This window comes from Pipistrellus hanaki (genome assembly GCF_964339955.1).
Source record: "Pipistrellus hanaki genome assembly, chromosome: 4".
Lineage (NCBI taxonomy): Eukaryota > Metazoa > Chordata > Mammalia > Chiroptera > Vespertilionidae > Pipistrellus > Pipistrellus hanaki.
In genome coordinates, this window is record NC_140506.1 from 10,799,033 (window position 1) to 10,818,094 (window position 19,062).

At 42.1% G+C, this 19,062-nt stretch overlaps 1 protein-coding gene across 1 annotated transcript; it reads left to right on the forward strand.

The window, feature by feature from the left end:
• The first annotated feature begins 230 nt into the window (after nt 1–230).
• Nucleotides 231–13,795, forward strand: CCT5 (chaperonin containing TCP1 subunit 5). The gene is made up of 11 exons (XM_084881927.1): nt 231–428; nt 2,210–2,270; nt 4,300–4,464; nt 5,484–5,682; nt 7,460–7,652; nt 7,735–7,884; nt 10,083–10,202; nt 10,830–11,015; nt 11,617–11,754; nt 12,282–12,462; nt 13,434–13,795. The coding sequence occupies exons 1-11, from the start codon at nt 324–326 to the stop codon at nt 13,559–13,561; spliced, it is 1,626 nt and encodes a 541-aa protein (XP_084738053.1). The 5' UTR covers nt 231–323; the 3' UTR covers nt 13,562–13,795.
• The last annotated feature ends 5,267 nt before the right edge of the window (nt 13,796–19,062 follow it).

Here is a 19,062-nt window from a genome sequence, read left to right on the forward strand (position 1 = left end):
TGGCATCAACCACCACGAACTCTCAAATGTATGACTACACGAAATTACTAAATTCTGTCTACTCTCAACTTGCGGGTTCCCAAGTTCCCATCGGTGACATCGAACGTCCCCCCCCACAGCTTCCCAGATGATAGGCATTTCCGAAGGCCGCCGATTCCAGAAAGTACTGTCTGGCGTGAAACTAGTCTCAGGCGAAACATAAGTCTCGAGCGGGCTGCTCTGCGCACGCGCGAGCGGTTGAGCCCTCCCGCGAGCGGAAGGCGCGGTCTCAGTTCCGGAGTGGTCTCCGCCGGTTGTGGGGAGGTAACCCCAGCTGCAGAGCCATGGCGTCCTTCGGGACTCTCGCCTTCGATGAATATGGGCGCCCTTTTCTCATCATCAAGGATCAGGACCGCAAGACTCGTCTTATGGGACTGGAGGCTCTCAAGGTAACGGGACCGGGACGCACGGACGCTGGGATGAAGGAAGTGGCCGAACCCTGGTCTCTGCGCCTGCGCAAGCACGGGAGCGGGTCTGCCATGTGCTTTGGGAAAGGCCGAGGGGATCCCTCTCGGGTGCAGCCCCGCACCCCGCAAGTCTTAGGGGTTGTGGAGGAGCTGCAAGCGCCTTTCCGAACTGGGTGGGGCAGTTCCAACTAGGTCACAGAGCTAGTGAAGAACAGGCCATGGGTAAAGCCCACTTCTGTCTAACTCCAAAACCAGGGCGTCTAGATTTGGGTTCTCAGCCTTGGCATTGTAACATTTGGGGCCAGATTATTTATTGTGGTGGGAGCTGTCCTATTCGGGATCTTTAGCATCATCCCTGACTGATCTCTTTACCTATTGCCAGTAATAGCCGCCTCCCCATTTTTTTAAAATATATTTTTATTTCAGAGAAGAAGGGAGAGGGATTACGAGATAGAAACATCAATGTTGAGAATCATTGATCATCTGCCTCTTGCACACCCCCCACTAGGGATCAAGCCTGCAATCCAGGCATGTGCCCTGACCAGCAATTGAACTGTGACCTCCTGGTTCATAGGTTGATGCTCAAACCACTGAACCACACCAGCCAGGCTCCTTCCCCGGTTTGACAATCAAACATGTCTTCAGGGATTGCCTAGTGTCTCCTGGGGAATGAAATATCCCCTGCTTTAGGGACTACCTCCCTACAGTTATTATTCTTTAAAAATTCCAGTATATAGACACTAGAGGCTTAGTGCATGAAATTCGTAAATGGGTAGGGTCCCTAGTGGCTCCTGGGTGCCATCTGGGACCTCCCTTAGCATTCACCTTGGGCTGGTGCAGCCTGCTCACCTGCTCCAGCATCCCGCCATGGTCCCACTCATTGGTGCTGGCAGTGCCTCCACTGCTACCTACTGCCAGTGCTGTGCCCTGGTGATCAGCGCATGTCTAATTCCCAGTAGAACTCTTCCCTGTAGGGACAATTTGCATATTAGCTTTTTATTATGTAGGGTAAGTCAAAGTATATTTTTAAGAATTACATTTTCACAAATCTAACGAACTTTGTGTCTTCTTCTCTGTCAGATGGGGTAACTGGGGAAGGAAGGCCTCACAGAACATGTGCATTTGAACTGCTTTAAAAATTGGTCCGGGTTTCGGTGGCTAGGGGACATGTTTGGGGGAACAGGCATAGACAATCCTCACTGGAAGGAACTAGGTCTCAGATTTGGTAGTGAGGAGGCTCTGAAAAGCTGAAGCCTTTAGACCTGCATGTTGGGGGCAGGGGGCATTTAGGTTTGGGGACTGATGAGGGGCAGAGAAATGGACGGATGGCTTCGGTGGATGTAGGATGAATCTGAAGGTTAAGAGGTGAGATACGAGACCCTGGATTTCTGTAGGGTCTATGGATCTGAGTTAGGCTATGATAGCAAGAATAGAAAGGAAACCAGATATGGAGGGAAAGTGGACCTAATTATGTGTGGAACTAGGAACAAGTGATTTTAAGCTTCCATGTTTCAGTATTGATACCCTTGGCAGGTAACAGCAAGGGTGACTTTGTACAGGTGGTTTGTTGGCTAGACCATTTGAGAGAAGCATGTTTCTGCAATGAACCATCATGTGACTGTTCAAGGTGCTGTATGTCTATGGCTGGACTCTCACATGAAGTCAGCATTGCAAAGTGTACTTATCATCAGTCATCAGCTGTATGCTTTGAACTATTAAAATTATATGTAACTTGAATATTTGCTTTTTTCTGTTTCATTTAGTCTCATATAATGGCAGCAAAGGCTGTAGCAAATACAATGAGAACATCACTTGGACCAAATGGTAAGAGACTAACATTCTGAGTTTGACAAAAATTTTAAATCAGAGGCTAAACAATAAAACCTCTTGACAGAAGAGGGGAATGGAGGGGGCCAACCTACTCCCCTAATACAGCCAGAATTTTGGTATATTTTGTACTCTAAACATGGTGATAGTCATAATGTATGTTCAACTTTAGGTCAGATGTCTTGTGTATATGTGTGTGTTTTTTTTTAATATATTTTATTGATTTTCCATAGAGAGGAAGGGAGAGGGATAGAGAGCTAGAAACGTCAATGAGAGAGAAACATCGACCAGCTGCCTCCTGCACACCCCCTACCGGGGATGTACCCGCAACCAATGTACATACCCTTAACCGGAATCGAACCCAGGACCGACCTTTCAGTCCACAGACCGACGCTCTATCCACTGAGCCAAACCAGTTTCGGCGGTCAGATGTTTTTTAACATAACATTATTTTATTATCCTTTTCCAAATCATGTGCATATGTTACATGCACTTGAGTCAGCTCTGACCCCTAGCAACCCTATGGATAGAGTCATGACACAGTGTCCTGTCCTCACCTGCTCTGCTCTGCTCCTATAGACTCGTGCTTATGGCTTTTATGGAGTCTCTCTACCTCATAGTCGGTCTTCCTTTTTTTTCTCTGCTACCTTCTATTTGCCCAGCATTATTATCTTTTCCAAAGAACTCTGCTTTCTGATGACATGCCTATAGTAGGACAGTTGCAGCTTTGCCATTTTTGCCTTCAGTGGTCTATGTCAGGCTTAATTTGCCAAGATAAGCAAAATCTTTAACAATTTCATCACTAATTGTATGCTTTGAACTATTAAAATGATATGTAACTTGACTATTTGCTTTTTCCTGTTTAATTTAGTATCATATAATAGTAGCAAAAGAAGACAGCTTTGATTTATAATCCTGCAGGACCCAATGTCTTCATTGTCTGTGTTAAAGTTGTACGTTTCTTCTGTGGGCATAATTTTTGTCTTCTGGATGTTCAGATGCAGCCCAGCTTTGGCACTTTCTTTCACTTTCATCAGAAGTCATTTCAAATCATTGCTGCTTCCTGCCAGTAGGATGGTGTCATCTGCATATCTTAAGTTAATAATATTTCTTCCACCAATTTTCAGTCCTCCTGCCTCTAAATCTAGCTCAGTTCTGCCTGCAGATTAAATATATAGGGAGATAAAATGCAGCTTCTCTGACACCTTTGCCCATAGAAAACCATCTGCCTCTCCACATTCTGTCCTGACAGCGGCTTCCTGATCATAATACAGATAATCCAGTGCTGAGGTACACCTGCTTCTTTCAGAACAACCCATGGCTTTTCATGATCCACATAATCACTGCTTTCCTTAGTCTATAGAGCAAGAGTAACCTCCTGAAATTCTTTGGAGCACGCCAGTATTCAGCGAATGCTCACAGTTGGATCTCAAGTGCCTGTTTTCTGAATCCAGCTGGACACGCAGCATTTCTGGCTCCATATAGAAGCCTTTGCTCCATCACCTTGAGGGTGACTTTACTTGTGCGGGAAATTAGAGCTGCAGTCCTGTAGTTACTGCACTTCTTGGCATCTCCTTTCTTGAAGACTAGGATGTGTATTGAATGTTTCTAGTTGGTAGACTATTGTTGTTGATGCTGGCATATTATTGTTAGGATGAATGGAAAAAATATCCTCGGGTGAAGATTTTAAAAAAAAAAAAAAAGGAATGGGGGGGGCGGAATGCTGGAGTGGGCCGTTGGCTGCTGCTGCACAGTGTGTGGGGTCCTACAAGATTACAGATCAAAGCTGTCATCTTTTGTGATACTACATTTAGTGATGCTCCATAATTTTTCTTCCTAGTTTCTCTGGTTTTAGCCATTTTACATTGCTTGCAATGCTTTATTTTGTATTGACCAATCTAAAATGTCTTTATATATGTTGAATATTTATGATAAATTCCTTGATAGGACCTGGGTCAAGACTTGTTCTTTATAGGCTGAATTCCCTCTTCCCTCAAGAACATTCTAAACACGCCTGTCTTTTTAGGGCTTGATAAAATGATGGTGGATAAAGATGGTGATGTGACTGTAACTAATGATGGTGCCACCATTTTGAGCATGATGGATGTTGATCACCAGATTGCCAAGTTGATGGTTGAACTGGCCAAATCACAGGATGATGAAATTGGAGACGGAACCACAGGAGTGGTTGGTAAGAAAGGGCAAAATAACTTCTTATTTAAGAGGTGTTATTTAGCATCACATGGCTAACATGCCTACTCAGAATGTTTGCTTTGAATCAAATTATGAGGAGATGAACAAATTCAAGTTGAAGGACACCCTACAAAACAAGTGTCCTAGACCTTCCAAAACTAATCAGTATCATGAAAGGACAGAAGGGGACAGTAGTTAGATTAAAGGAGCCAAAGAGAAATGGCAACGAACTGTAATGCATAAAACTTGATCAGATGCCAGATTTTATTTAAGCCGTGAGGGATGTTGAGACATTTGGGGGAATTTGATTGTGGATTATGTGTCACTACATTGTGTGTGTGTGTGTATATATATATATATTTTTTTAGTGTTAAGTTTCCTGAGTGACAGGTACATTGCATTGAAGTAGAAAGTTCCCTGGTTCTCAGTTGTGTGTTCAAATACTTAGGGGTGACAAGTCATGTTTCAACAATTCTCAGTTGAACAGGAAAAGAGTGCATATACAGAGAAAATAAATCTGTGTCACAAAATGTTATTAATAAAGAGTGTTCATTTTACTCTTCTCGCATTTTTTTCTGAAGTTCGGAAATGTTAAAAACTTGGGGAAGATTAAAGAGCTATTTTTTAATGTTTCCTTTTTTGCAGATAGAATTTTAATTCATTTATTCAGAAATCTTAATTGGGTATCAGACACTGTCCTACATGTGCTTAGAGTGCATCAATTTCACAGGATAGAAATCCCTGACCCAGGAAACAAAATTTTTTTTCCTTTATAAAATGTTTTCACATTATATTCTCTAGTTACATTGTTTACATCATAGACAGTTGAGCATCCATCTATTAGTATAATGGGAGACCTGTTAGACCTTTGCTAGAACTGAAATAAGAAGCTCTCCTTTTAAAAATAGATTAGATCGTCAGCCTATGAGATGCTTCCAGCTTAATTCTAGAACTTTTAGAGTTTCAGGGCAAAGTTTTAACGTTTCCTGAACCAGTTGTGCATTATCTTGTCTGCAGTCCTGGCTGGTGCCTTGTTGGAAGAAGCCGAGCAGCTGCTGGACCGTGGCATTCACCCTATCAGGATCGCCGATGGCTATGAGCAAGCCGCCCGCATTGCTATCGAGTACCTGGATCAGATCAGCGATAGTGTCCTTGTTGACATGAAATTAACTGAACCCCTGATTGAGACTGCGAAAACCACGCTGGGCTCCAAAGTGTACGTTCTCAGTGTTACGAGTGGCAAAGTTTTCTTGTGCCTAAAGGCAGTAGGAAAGAGCCTTGTTGGCTTCCTATTGATTTGATGAGTTTTCTTCTGTTTCTATTGTTAGTTTGGTTTTGCTTTGTTTTTAATGTGGTGTAGACATATTCAGCATAAAGCAAAATATAGTTTCATGGTTATTTTTTTAAATGATGTAAGACTTCAGATACCATTTCAATTACTAGATTTCCCTTGTGTTTTTTCCAGAATTAAAAGTAAATTTATTGAGCAGTCTATTACAATGTTTCAAAGCTTTCAAAAAAGGTAACATCAGTGTTGCAGTGGAAAATTCTGAAGGTAGGCACTAGCCCAAGCATGTCAAACTCAAAGGTTAACACAGGCCAAATAAACAAGGTTTAAGTTTATATGAGCCACAGAAAAAACGAAAGCTTCAGTTTTCATAGGAAGGTAGATTTATTTCAGTAGAGACATGCTGAATACAGAAAGGCTGAAATACATGAATAATCATTTACATAAAATAATAGAACATTTTAATAAAAATTAATATTTTTTCTTAAACATTAACAGACAGTGAGTAACTGCACAAATTAATAAGCGTAACACAAATAAACCTATTTTTCTTATTCTCTGAAAGTAAAATATTTCCTGTTGCGCACACCAAACAAGTCAGTATAAGATTAAAGGCGTGGCCGTCGGCTGCTAAAATATTCGCTGCTAGTGTTAGTGAGAACTGGTTTGCCTGTGCATAAGGCTTGTAAGGGAAATGAATGCAACACCATTTTTTACACGCTGTTATATTGGCTGGGCCACAAAAATACTCATTTCGGGCCGCAAGTTTGACATGCTTGCCTTAGCAGGTTTGGCTAACTGGATGGAGCATCAGCCTGTGGACACAGGTCCCGGGTTTGATTCCATGCCCAGATTGTGGGCTTGGTCTCTAGTGGGGGCATGCAGGAGGCACCCGATCAGTGATTCTCCTTGATGTTTCTATCTCTCCCTCTCTCTCTCTGAAATAAATAAAAATAAACAGTTTTGTCTTTAAAAAGAAAGAAAATTCTGCAATGTAGGATACCACATTAATTCACTTCCTAGTAAGTTGTTACACCTCATTAAGATAATATTGGCTTTTCCTGGGTGATTTCTTTCTGATTCTGTTTTAAACTTATAAAATATTAATAGTGTTCTTAAAGCCGGGACCGGTTTGGCTCAATGGATAGAGCGTCGGCCTGCGGACTGAAGGGTCCCGGGTTCGATTCCGGGCAAGGGCATGTACCTTGGTTGCGGGCACATCCCCAGTAGGGGGTGTGCAAGAGGCAGCTGATCGATGATTCTCATCGATGTTTCTAACTCTCTGTCCCTCTCTCTTCCTCTCTGTGAAAAATCAATAAAATATATTTAAAAAAAAAAAATAGTGTTCTTAAAAAGTAACAGAGTCTTAGGAAAATCTTTGTTCTTTTCATACTTCAGTAGTCACTTCTGTGTGCATTCATGTAGAAGGAAATACTAAATTTTAGAGTTAGTGAAAATAAAGATGTAAATTTTTCCCCCAAGTTTCCGGTTCCCTTTGGATCTGAGGTTAAGAATCCCTGTGCCAGACTGTTGACAGTACAGGTTCTGATGGCATTCCTTTCTGAGACTCTGAGCATGATTTTATAAAACATTTGAGTTGCAATATATTATCTTACATTTGAGTTACCATGTTACATTATATAGTCTACTTTGGTTTCAGTACCTGTTAGTGAATATGAACGGTGTGTTTGCATGTTTTCATTAGGGTTAACAGCTGTCACCGACAAATGGCGGAGATTGCCGTGAATGCTGTTCTCACTGTGGCTGATATGCAGCGCAGAGACGTTGACTTTGAGCTCATCAAAGTAGAAGGCAAAGTGGGCGGGAGATTGGAGGACACTAAACTTATTAAGGGCGTGATTGTGGACAAGGATTTCAGTCATCCACAGATGCCAAAAGTAAGTCATTGCGTTTCACAGCTTCATCAGGCTTTTTAACTCTTAGAGCCACCAACTCAGATGATTCTGTTCTTCCCCATAGGCAGTACAAGATGCTAAGATTGCAATTCTCACATGTCCATTTGAACCACCAAAACCAAAGACGAAGCATAAGCTGGATGTGACCTCTGTGGAAGACTATAAAGCCCTTCAGAAATACGAAAAGGAGAAGTTTGAAGAGATGATTCATCAGGTAAGTCTCCCCATAGCTCTTAGTGACATTGCAGTTCCTGAAGGATGCTGTTAGGCAATTGTTGTAGGTAATAAAGGTGTGTGGCATTACCCTTTACTAGCTTAACACTTCCTTGTGTGACTACAAATAACATTAACAGTATAGGCCCCGTCTTCATTTTAAATTCTGAAAGTTACAAATAGTCACAAGGAGAACAAATCAAAGTGATAAGGGGTAAAGAAGTCTGATTTTGTTTTAAAATGGTCATATGTCTAGGGTATCAGAAAGAGTAGACTCAGTTATGTTGAATTGTACTTACTCTCTTGGACACACTTAACTAGTAAGTTTGAAGTTTAGACAATTTTACCACATACTTTAGACCTCTAAATATAACTCTTAAAGAAGTTCCTGGGTACCTGGAAATTAAACCCAAATGCAATCATAGAAATCCCAGCTCTTTGCTTATATAAGTTAGAGTATTATTTTGTAAATATTTTCCCTCTTCCCCTTCTGGCTATTACTTTTCTTTTTTTTTTTTTCTTTTTTTTTTTTTATTACTTTTCTTTTTTTGGTTGTTACTATTTTACATGTATCTGCTCTGTGGCATAGCAGTCTTCTTTGGCAATTTAAAACAGTAGAACTCAAATATAGATGAACATGGACATCATAGCAAGCAAAAACTGGAGGTGTTTGATTTTTTTCGTGTGTATTAAATTGAATCCTTCATAGTATATTTCTGAGTGCCTACTTTATGTCAGGCACTGAGATAAAGAACTGAACAAAGCTGAGCTCTTGCTCTTAAGGTGCAGAATAAGGGAAAAGAGGGAGGGACTGTGTTACAGACATTGGCAGGTGAAGAGAACATCAGAGCTGAGCTGGAGCATGCTGGCAGGAGTTTGTAAATACAGGTCCCTTACCTGGGTGGTCATGGGAATGCCGGCCAAGATGCAGTGGAGGAAAAGCGTGGGAACTGAGGCCAAGGGAGTTGGATGGACTGTGTTGGTAGATGTTTAGGTTGCCAGGAATGATAATGGGAATAGTGAGGTTGCCAGATGCTAATGTTTTAAAGAATTTGAGAGAGTGACTCAAGAGAAATGGGGAGGCTGTGAGGAGCAAGAAGGATCCCTCTCCTACTCTGAGCACATGGAAGAAGAAAATAGCAAATTGAGTAGAGTGCAGGGGACAGCCAGGGTTTGTTCACAGCAAGAATGTAATGGAGACATTGCAACAAGGAATTTTCTGTTAATGTGCTGAGTTCCAGAGAATTGGAGATGGAAGGAGAGGTGGAGAGCCAGGTGCAGTGCATGACCTGGGAGTCTTGGGTGAGGATAGAAGTGAAATGGAGGCTGTGACTATAGCTCAGTTATTGCAGGTGATCACTGAGAGAGGGAGGGAGAGAGGGACAGTCGGCTGGTAATCATGCCGCCTTGGGCCAAATCATGAGCCATTTGCAAAGGGTAGAGGATCTTGTTAGAAGCAGGATCATCTTTGTTGGTCTCTAAATAGGTCTACCCATGAATCCACAAAGGACAGCCCGCTTAGGTGAGAAAAGCAAGTTGCGCAGCAATGTATGTCTAAAATGTCCTGTTGAAACACAAGTGAATGAAACTGCTTCATAGGTATTTGTGACAGGGCAGAGCTGTTACCTTGATTTCCTGGGAGCTATCGGGGTATTTAGCTTTGTTGACTCTTGTTTTGCTTCACTATAACAATTGAGGTCAGTATGAATTACTGATTTTTAAAGCTTAGTTTAAAAGTGAGGTGATTCAGCACTCGCCAGTTTGGCTCGGTGGATAGAGTGTCAGCCTGCGGACTAACGGGTTCCAGGTTTGATTCCGGTCAAGGGCATGTACCTTGGTTTCGAACACATCCCCAGTAGGGAGTGTGCAGGAGGCAGCTAATTGATGTTTCTAACTCTCTATCCCTCTCCGTTCTTCTGTGTAGAAAAATCAATAAAATATATATATTTTTTAAAGTGAGGTGATTCCCATTGACATATGCTCATTATTTAGGATGTGGAGCTGACCGAAAGTAGTTGTATGTTTCCTTTCCTGTGCTTTTATTTCAGTTTACCCACCTAACTCAACTATGTATCTCACCTTTTTTAACCTTTTTTCAAACATTAGAGCACAAAGAATACTTGTTTTTTTCTCACTCCCTCTTTCCTTCTCCCTCCCAAGAATACTTTTTCTTAACATGATTGTGGCATGTCTTCCTAGATTAAAGAAACTGGCGCTAACCTAGCTATTTGTCAGTGGGGCTTTGATGATGAAGCGAATCACTTACTTCTTCAGAACAACTTGCCTGCGGTTCGCTGGGTCGGGGGACCTGAAATCGAGGTAAGGAAGCTCTGTGGAAAGAGACGGATGAACTTAGGGTCGGACCTTACAATGCATTTGTGTATCTTGGGGTTGCTTTGATAGCGCTTGTCTTAAATTACCAATTCATGCTAAGGCTTTATAGATTCGAGGGGGATGAGCTTGGAGAGAGAAAAGTGCTAGGATCTTTTTTTCTGGTTTTACTAATAGTGCCATCTGTTCCCGGTGTTCTGTGGCTTGTGCTTTCCATGGATCACCTTATTTGGGCTTTCCTTGGCTCTCAAGGGTGGTCTTACCCACTCTGTGTCTGCCGGTACTGACAACCATCCTAGACATGCTCTGTACCTGGACAACATGGCCTCATTGGTCCTCACTGCATCCTGGTTTGCAGAGGGACAGCTATGCAGGGCTCTGATTCAGAGGTACAATCAAGAGATGGGGTCAAGAACTTCAGGGTGACAGACCCAAACAAGACACGGCTCCCGACAGCTTTGTTCATTTATCAAGGTTTTGTTGTTGTTGAACTTGAAATTTTTTTTAGCCAGAATGGGGCAGCAATTCTAGTGAACAAGCTCATTTGTGATCCAGTTGTGAAAGTTTAATGTGGACCAACATTGTCTTCCTTCTCTGCCCGTCCCATCCCAATAGTTGATTGCCATTGCAACAGGAGGGCGGATCGTCCCCCGCTTCTCAGAGCTCACAGCTGAGAAGCTGGGCTTTGCTGGGATTGTAAAAGAGATCTCGTTTGGGACAACGAAGGACAAGATGCTGGTCATTGAGCAGTGTAAGAACTCCAGAGCTGTAACCATTTTCATCAGAGGAGGAAATAAGATGGTGAGAATTGAGTTATTTGTTCTACATATTTTGCAGTTTTGATGTATGGTTTGGCTTTGCCCATAACATATTAACAGAGAGAGACACCATTGCCATAACTAAACAGGATCATTTTTCTGAAAGAAACAATGATATATTGTGGTATTAAATTATTGAAAACCATGTTCTGTTGTCAGTTCTGCAAGGCACATTTGCCTTTCTTCAGTCCCGTGGGTAGAAATAGGGAAGCTAAGTAAATAACCATTGATCTCTCCATTTTCCTACAGTGGATTTTTAGTGCATCATAATAAAGGACTCATTGTGAGGTTTTTCTTTGTCTGTTTTGTGTGACCCCTTCGCTTGGTTGTGTGTCTTGGAATGAGTCACTGGCTACCTGTTTCATGTGTCTTGATTATATTATAGGGAAAGGAAGTAAAAATAGAAACCATGTGATAACAGATATTCTGGCAGGCTCTCTGCATTTGTTTTAACCAAGCTGGTTTTAATGGGGGAGATAGGAATATTTTCAGCAAGCACTGACGTTAAACTGGAGGTGCCAAGTGTTTGGCTCTAAAATGAATAAATCAAGACCACATTAATTCAGGCAGCACTGTTTCCCCAGATCATCGAGGAAGCAAAGCGATCCCTTCACGATGCCTTGTGTGTCATCCGGAACCTCATCCGTGATAATCGTGTGGTGTATGGTGGAGGCGCTGCTGAAATCGCTTGTGCTTTAGCAGTCAGCCAAGCAGCAGATAAGGTAAGGTGCACCGGGGGCTCAGGAAGGACTAAGACGGTTCTGGTATGTGAGGAAGCGGTGCTCCGAAGCAACCGGGCGCTAGACTGAAAGTAAACAAGAGCATCAGAGGTGTAATAGGTGTTCGATCTGAGAATATTCTCATGTTTGTGTAGGCAAATTCAGTTACCGTCAACTAGCATTTCTCAGTTCATTCCAGATCATTCCAGCCTTGCCAACTACTGTTTGTGTAAATCTCTACACTTAAATGTTATTTGAAATTCAAAATTAATTATATAATACAAACAAACCAGGAAGAGCTGATTCTCAGACTTCTCTCAGAAGTATACCTTCTTCCTTATTCTGTGGTGACATTTTAACATTTTGATAAATTAAAAGTAGACCAGATAGCCTGTGCTTAGAATTCTTTGTGAGCTTGTTTATGTGGGGTTTTTTTTTTTTTTTTCAAGGTATGTAATTATGTTTCTACAATAAATTGCTCCTGGGGGTGTTTTTGCCAAGCACACTTATATTAATCCTGTACCCTCTAGTGCCCAACCTTGGAGCAGTATGCCATGCGAGCATTCGCCGATGCCCTGGAGGTCATCCCCATGGCCCTAGCGGAGAACAGTGGCATGAATCCCATCCAGACGATGTCGGAGGTCCGAGCCAGACAAGTGAAGGATAAGAACCCTGCTCTTGGGATTGACTGTATGCACAAGGGTACAAACGGTGAGGAGCTGTTACACCTGTGGGTGGGGCTGTGTTTTGATTTAAATTGAGTAGTTACATAGGATGTAATGCTTTCTGTGAGGTTACCACAGCTTTTTTAAGACTTACGCACTTGAGGTATTCAGGTCCTGAATTTCAGATACTGGTTTGGTTGCGACTACAGTGTGGTATTTATGCCAAAGATGGCTTCCATTTTCATCTGTTTTTTAAAAAATCTTACTTTTTTTACACAAATGTCTGTCCAAGTGTTTTGGTTCTGAGTCTTTCATAAAATAGCCCTGAAACTGACTTAATTCATAGCTTATTCTATGCTTGTATTGCATAAATTATGGGGTGTTTTATAAATGGGATGTGCTGTGGCCACGTGAACAGTTTACTTGCTGAAAGGTAGTATAGCATGAGCTTGCTGAAACAGTGGTCCTCACACTTTTTGTACTGCTTGTGCTGTGTCTGAAGTTTTGCAGAAATGGACAGTTTATGTTTTCACTTAGAGGTATAGATGTGTTTTGCTTTTCATGTAAAAGCCCAGAGATGTTATAACAGCAACAACTGTCAGGTATTTAATTTTTTAAATCTGAATGCTTGGTTGTGCTTAAATTTACCATTTTTAGGTCTTGTAATTATCTTACACTTGAAGTACAGTCAGATGTCACTTATTTCATGTTTACTAAGTTATGTAATGTTGGATAGTCTTGGGTGAGATGTCACTGAAAGGTTTCACTTAATCACCTAGCATTTTAGCTTAAAATTGAAAAGAGGTGCCCCCTGTCCCCACCTCCACCCTAGCTTTCTGGTAAAAACCAGGTTCAAATTCCAGAATGTCCTTGGCAGTAATGAAATTTATTCCTCAGAATTTAACTTGCTTCCAAATTTGTAATTTCCGCCTTTTAGTCTGATTTCATTAATCAAAACAAGTTTTCAAAATTAAATGTCTGATATTTTAGGATAACCAACTTACTTGTATTTTTCAGATATGAAGCAACAACATGTCATAGAAACCTTGATTGGCAAAAAGCAACAAATCTCTCTTGCAACACAAATGGTTAGAATGATTTTGAAGATTGATGATATCCGTAAGCCTGGAGAATCTGAAGAATAAAAAAAAAATTAAAATAAAATGTAGTAGTAACAACCACTACTGAATTAAATAAAAGGGTGTCTTATGATGCATTTACGGTTATTTATTTTGTTCTTTTTTAGACACTGTAGATGCTATAATAAAACTAGTTGTTTAGTAACTATAGTTTCACTTGTTCAAAGATGTGTAATTGTAGGAACACTTTCTGACAAGCTTTTGTATTCGTTATATTAAAGGGATCTCTTTAAAAACCACCTTTCTGCTTTTGAAGTTTTGGGTTTTGTTTTTTTTTTTAATTTTTATTTTATTAATATATATATATATATATATCTTTATTGATTTCAGAGATGAAGGGAGAAGGAAGAGAGAGAAACATCAGTGATGAGAGAATCATTGATTGGCTGCCTCCTGCATGTCCCCAACTGGGGATCAAGCCCACAACCTGGGCATGTGCCCTTGACCAGAATCAAACCTGGGACCCTTCAGTCCACAGGTTGCAGCTCTATCCACTGAGCCAAACCAGCTAGGGCTGCTCTTGAAGTTTAATAGCATTCACTGTGATCAAATATTGCCTTCATTCAAGGAGTTATTTGTTTTAATAAGCTCTGGGAACTATTTTAACAGCTTAAACATTAAGATTGTTCTCAAGATTTAACATTGAGAGGAATATGGGCTTGATCCTCAAGTATATTTAAATGCTCCACCTACCTCAATGGCTGGATCTTTTGATTCTAGAGATCTGTCATAGATGGGTGTTTCTACCACAAAATTCTGGGCTGTCTTAAGTGCTATTGGGTTACATTGTCATAACCTAGAATAGTGGTCGGCAAACTTTGGCTCTTTGGCCCCTTGAGTTTTTAGCAAAGGCCAGCTTATGAGTACCCTAATTAAGTTAGTAACAATGTACTTACCTATATAGTTTAAGCTTAAAAAATTTGGCTCTCAAAAGAAATTTCAGTAGTACTGTTGATAGTCGGCTCTGTTGACTAATGAGTTTGCCAACCACTGACCTAGGATATTACAGTGCTAATGAGACCAGCATTAAAAGTGTAATCTCCACTTAATCCCTATTGATTTGTGTGTGTGTGTGTTTTTTGTGGGGTTTTTTTGTTGTTGTTGTTCTGGACCATCCTGAATGCAAACCATTTTGTGTAGGGAGAAGGCCACCTGGGCTCAGACTCCAGCACCTGCAGATACCTAGAACAGCGAGTGAGAACCCATTTGAGGTTATCAGGGCAGAACAAGTGGAGGGTAGAATGAATTCTAGGAAATAAGAGAAATGGATCCAGTGGGAGGAAGTGCCTTGGCAATTGCCATGAATGGGGACATTGACCTTGGCTTAATTCTGTACTGAGATACACTGGCCGCTGCAGCAATGGCTGCCATTGCCACGGGCCACCCAGTAGCCGTTCTGAAGATGAGTTCAGCTCAGTTCTCATCCTGTGAAGGAGATGCATTTCTTATTCACACCCTAAGGGGATTCGATCACTTGCTAGGCATCTCGTGGCCTATAAATTGTAGAGCCCGGTCAAATCCAGATGGTCTAGGTTACCCTCTCATCCCCGAGGCTATTTTGCTTGAGTATGTTTCTGTGTTTTCTAAAAGAATGTTTCTTACAGAGAATCATAATAAAGTTGACTTATGTGCTACTGTTAGGAAGTTAGACATGAGCGGATAGGGTGGGGCCTGCCCTGGGGTCCTGAACAAGGTTCTCTGCATCTGGGCAGCTAGCAGCCAGCAGACCACCAGTGGGCAGGTTCTGAACAAGCTCAGAGGAAAGTGACATGACCTCAATTGGACCTTACTAGGGTTCTGGACTAATAATAAAATTGTATTGCAGTTTTTACATACACACACACCCGTGGATTTTTTTATATGCATTATGGGTAAGGGCATGCACAGAAGAAATAACCTTTTTCCGTCAATTTATTTTATAAGATATTTTATTGATTTTTTTTTACAGAGAGGGAGAGGGATAGTCAGAAACATTGACGAGAGAAAAATATCAATCAGCTGCCTCCTGCACACCCCCCACTGGGGATATGCCCGCAACCAAGGCACATGCCCTTGACCGGAACCGAACCTGGGACCCTTCAGTCCGCAGACCAACGCTCTATCCACTGAGCCAAACCTGCTTTGGCTTCCATCAATTCTTGAATGCAAATGACAGTTTCTACCTAGATAACCCCTTATTTAAAGCATATAACCCAGGACTTTGGGGCCATTTCTTTGGACTGTCCCACTCCTTACTTGGAATGTATCTTTCAATAAGTCCCACTTCACTTTCATTTCATTAAAATCTTTGTGTCAACAAGAATTGAAGTCCCAGCCACAAACCCCAATCGCTAAAACCACCACATGTAGGGGCTTGCTGATAAGGCTTGTCAAATTTCCTAAAATTAGGAAATTATTCTTCCTGACTAAAGTATCAGGATTGCCTTCTGTGAACCTGTACACTAACCAGTCTTAACCATTGAGTCACTGTGTTTTCTCTGTTCATGCATTGGTTGTTTTTGTTGTTTTTTGTTTTTGCATTGATGGTTTTACTAAACAACTATACTGTGGATTTTGGAATAAGTGCTAATATCTTCCTAATTTTAGAATGAGTATTTCATCATACAATGAATTATGAAGTCACACTGTTATAATTTGTGCTACTGTATGCTGGGTGCCACGTCAGGTTGCATCTATTCTGAGAGCAGGTTCTCATCAGACATAGCCCTGCTGAGAGAAGTGGCTGGTAGTCCTGATGAACTGACTGACAAGGACTGATTCCAGCCTGCAGGGAGCAGCTTGCTTTGGACCAGAGCCTGGCCTGAAGGGGTTCATGGCGGTGTGAGGAGAGCCACTAAACTGCTCTTCCCTCCTGAAAACAAACCTCAGAAATGTCCCTGGTGCTTTTTGTGATTGAAAAGAAAGTATGTGGCCTATGAATCGGAAACCATGTAGGGAGGTAGTTTCACAACTGTTGACTTAATTTCATTAAAAGCCCCTCTTCGAGGCAGTGTTGCTTTATCTTCAGATCCCAAATCACTTGTCAAGTCTCACACCCCTTGTGTTTTAGATGACTCCCATCTCATGCCATGTGTGGCAAGAGCAACTAAAGGAACATGACCCCAACGTGGACTTACTTGATGTTTGTTAAATAGTCTGGTAGTTATTAACCACCACTCAAAAGTGCAAATGCTGCCCCGTTGGCCAGTGTGGCTCAATGGTTGAGCATCAATCCCTAGCATGGGGCCACCGATCAATGTTTCTCATCCATCTTTCTATCTCCTTCCCTCTCTCTAAAACCAATTTAAAAAACTTAAAAAGTACAATGCCTCTGGAAGGGCTGAGAGACTAGTCTGGTCCATGTGACTGAATTTCTTTAATCCTTTTGTGTCTTTCTCTGTGAAGTAGCTCCACCAAAGGACTGAGAGTTTAAGATTGGGGGCAATGGCGGTAATTAAAAAATAAATTATTAAATTATTTGTAAGCACGGAGAAGTGTTCATCCATTTCAAGTGATCTTCCAGGCACCCTTGCAAGATGGGGCCATCTAAATCACTGGTAAAGAGGGTACCCAAGACAGGAAATGTGCAGGGTCGGCAAAAGCGGGGAGAACCTGATGGCAATAGTAAATGTTAAACGTTAGTTGTGTCCTAAGTGCTATTGTGTGTGTTATAGTTATTAACTGTGGGTTTCAAAGTGGCCCATAGGCCTCTTGGGGTCCTGGACACTTTCAAGGGGCCATGAGGGCGAAAGTATTTCCTTACGAAGTTTATTTGCCTGGTTCACTGTAGCACTGAAGGTACAAAGGCAATGGAGGGTAAAATTGCTTTCATGTTTACATGAGTGGCCAGTAGCACCAGATGGTACCAGTGAGTAGTCATGTTCTTCACCCCCACACACTAACAAAAGCATTTTCACTGAAGGATGGCCCTGATCAAGCGATACTGGTTACTAAGTCATTAGCTCTCAGCCCTCAAGTGCACGGCTTTCCAGTGTTCTGTGATCCATGTGTAGAGATCCGTGCAGCGAGCATGGTGGTTGTCTCAGCTGACCTAGGCCTTTGTGAGACACCAGCTGTACTTCAAAGAATGACTGGCGCACTGGTTACTCAGACCTGGCTATATAACAGACGTCTCAAAAAAATGAGTTACTCTACTCATCTAAATAGCACAGGCTGAGGGCTTACATAATAAACATTTCTTGCAGTTGTGGAGGCTGGAAGTCCAAGATCAAGGAGCTGGCAGATCCACGGTCTGGTAAGGGCCTGCTTACCGATTTGTACACAGCCCTATTCACTGCACCTTACATGGCCCAGAGAGGGAGGGAGCTCTCAGTTATGGTCTTCCCTCAACCTTTTTTTTTTTTTTTTTACTTTTTGAAATTCCTGTGATTTTCATGGAAGCTCTAGTTGTCTTTGTGCATCCCTGGTTCCTCTCTCTCCTCTTCTCTGAAGAATGTGTAGTCCCCACCCTAAGCCAAGGCAAGGTACGCTGTTAATACTCCCCTTATTCCCTGTCCGGGTTACTTCTGAGCTGACCTGATACTTAGTTCACTGTGTCCATCTAATGGCTCTGAAATCCCTCCTCTCCATTCCCCAGGCCGGGGTCAAGCCACTCACTGCTCCCTTTACCCTCCCTCTCCCGAGGGACCCATGTGTTACCCCTGCTGCTGTCACAGCTGGGACTCTGCAGCCCCACTCAGCAATGAAAGAGACAGTGGATGTGGCTCCCTGAGGCTGCAGGGCTCCTTACTCCCCACCTTCCACGGGGTTCCCTCCAGGAGCCCCAGGGCTGACAAGGAATGGCCCCACGTTGGCCCTGGCACATGGGGATAAAGTATCCCACTCTCCATCTAGGACCCAAGCAAACCCTCCTTCTCATCTTCCCACCCAGAGGAGGGAGCCTCCAAGGGCCCAGGCCTGGGTGGGCTGGAAAGTAAGCAGTTCTTGAGCTCTCTGCAGACTGAGAAGGTCCAGTGGGAGGACAACTCCCTGGTCTAGGTTTGGTTAGTTTGCCAAGTAACCAAATTCTCAGCAGGAACTGGAAAGACCAACCACAGAGCTGTCACATGGGGGATAACAGGATTAACAGAAAGTCAGCAGGAGGTGAAAGGCCTTCACTAGTGTAGGTGAGCACTGCCCCATATGGTCCCCACTGGCCACATGCGGCTACTGATTGCCCACCGTGTGGCAGGGCTACTGAGGAGCTGGATTTTTTATCTGACTTCATTTTAATTCTGATTGAATGCGTGAGTGATTTTTTTATATAGCCCCAACCCCTGGGGCCCAAAATACCTAGGAGGCAGCTGGATGGTAACTCCAATCCATCATTTTTTAATTAGCTTCTAGAAAAAAGCCACAAATTCAAAAACTCAAAAGTTTACTAGCTTGATATAATTAGGCCGATGGACCCCTATTTTAATCTCTGGTTCTCATAGTGCAATCTATGAAGGTGAAATTCATTTGTATTAAGACAAAGATAAACATCTAACTAAGTTGGGCTTTTAACTACCTGAGTTTATAGTTCATGC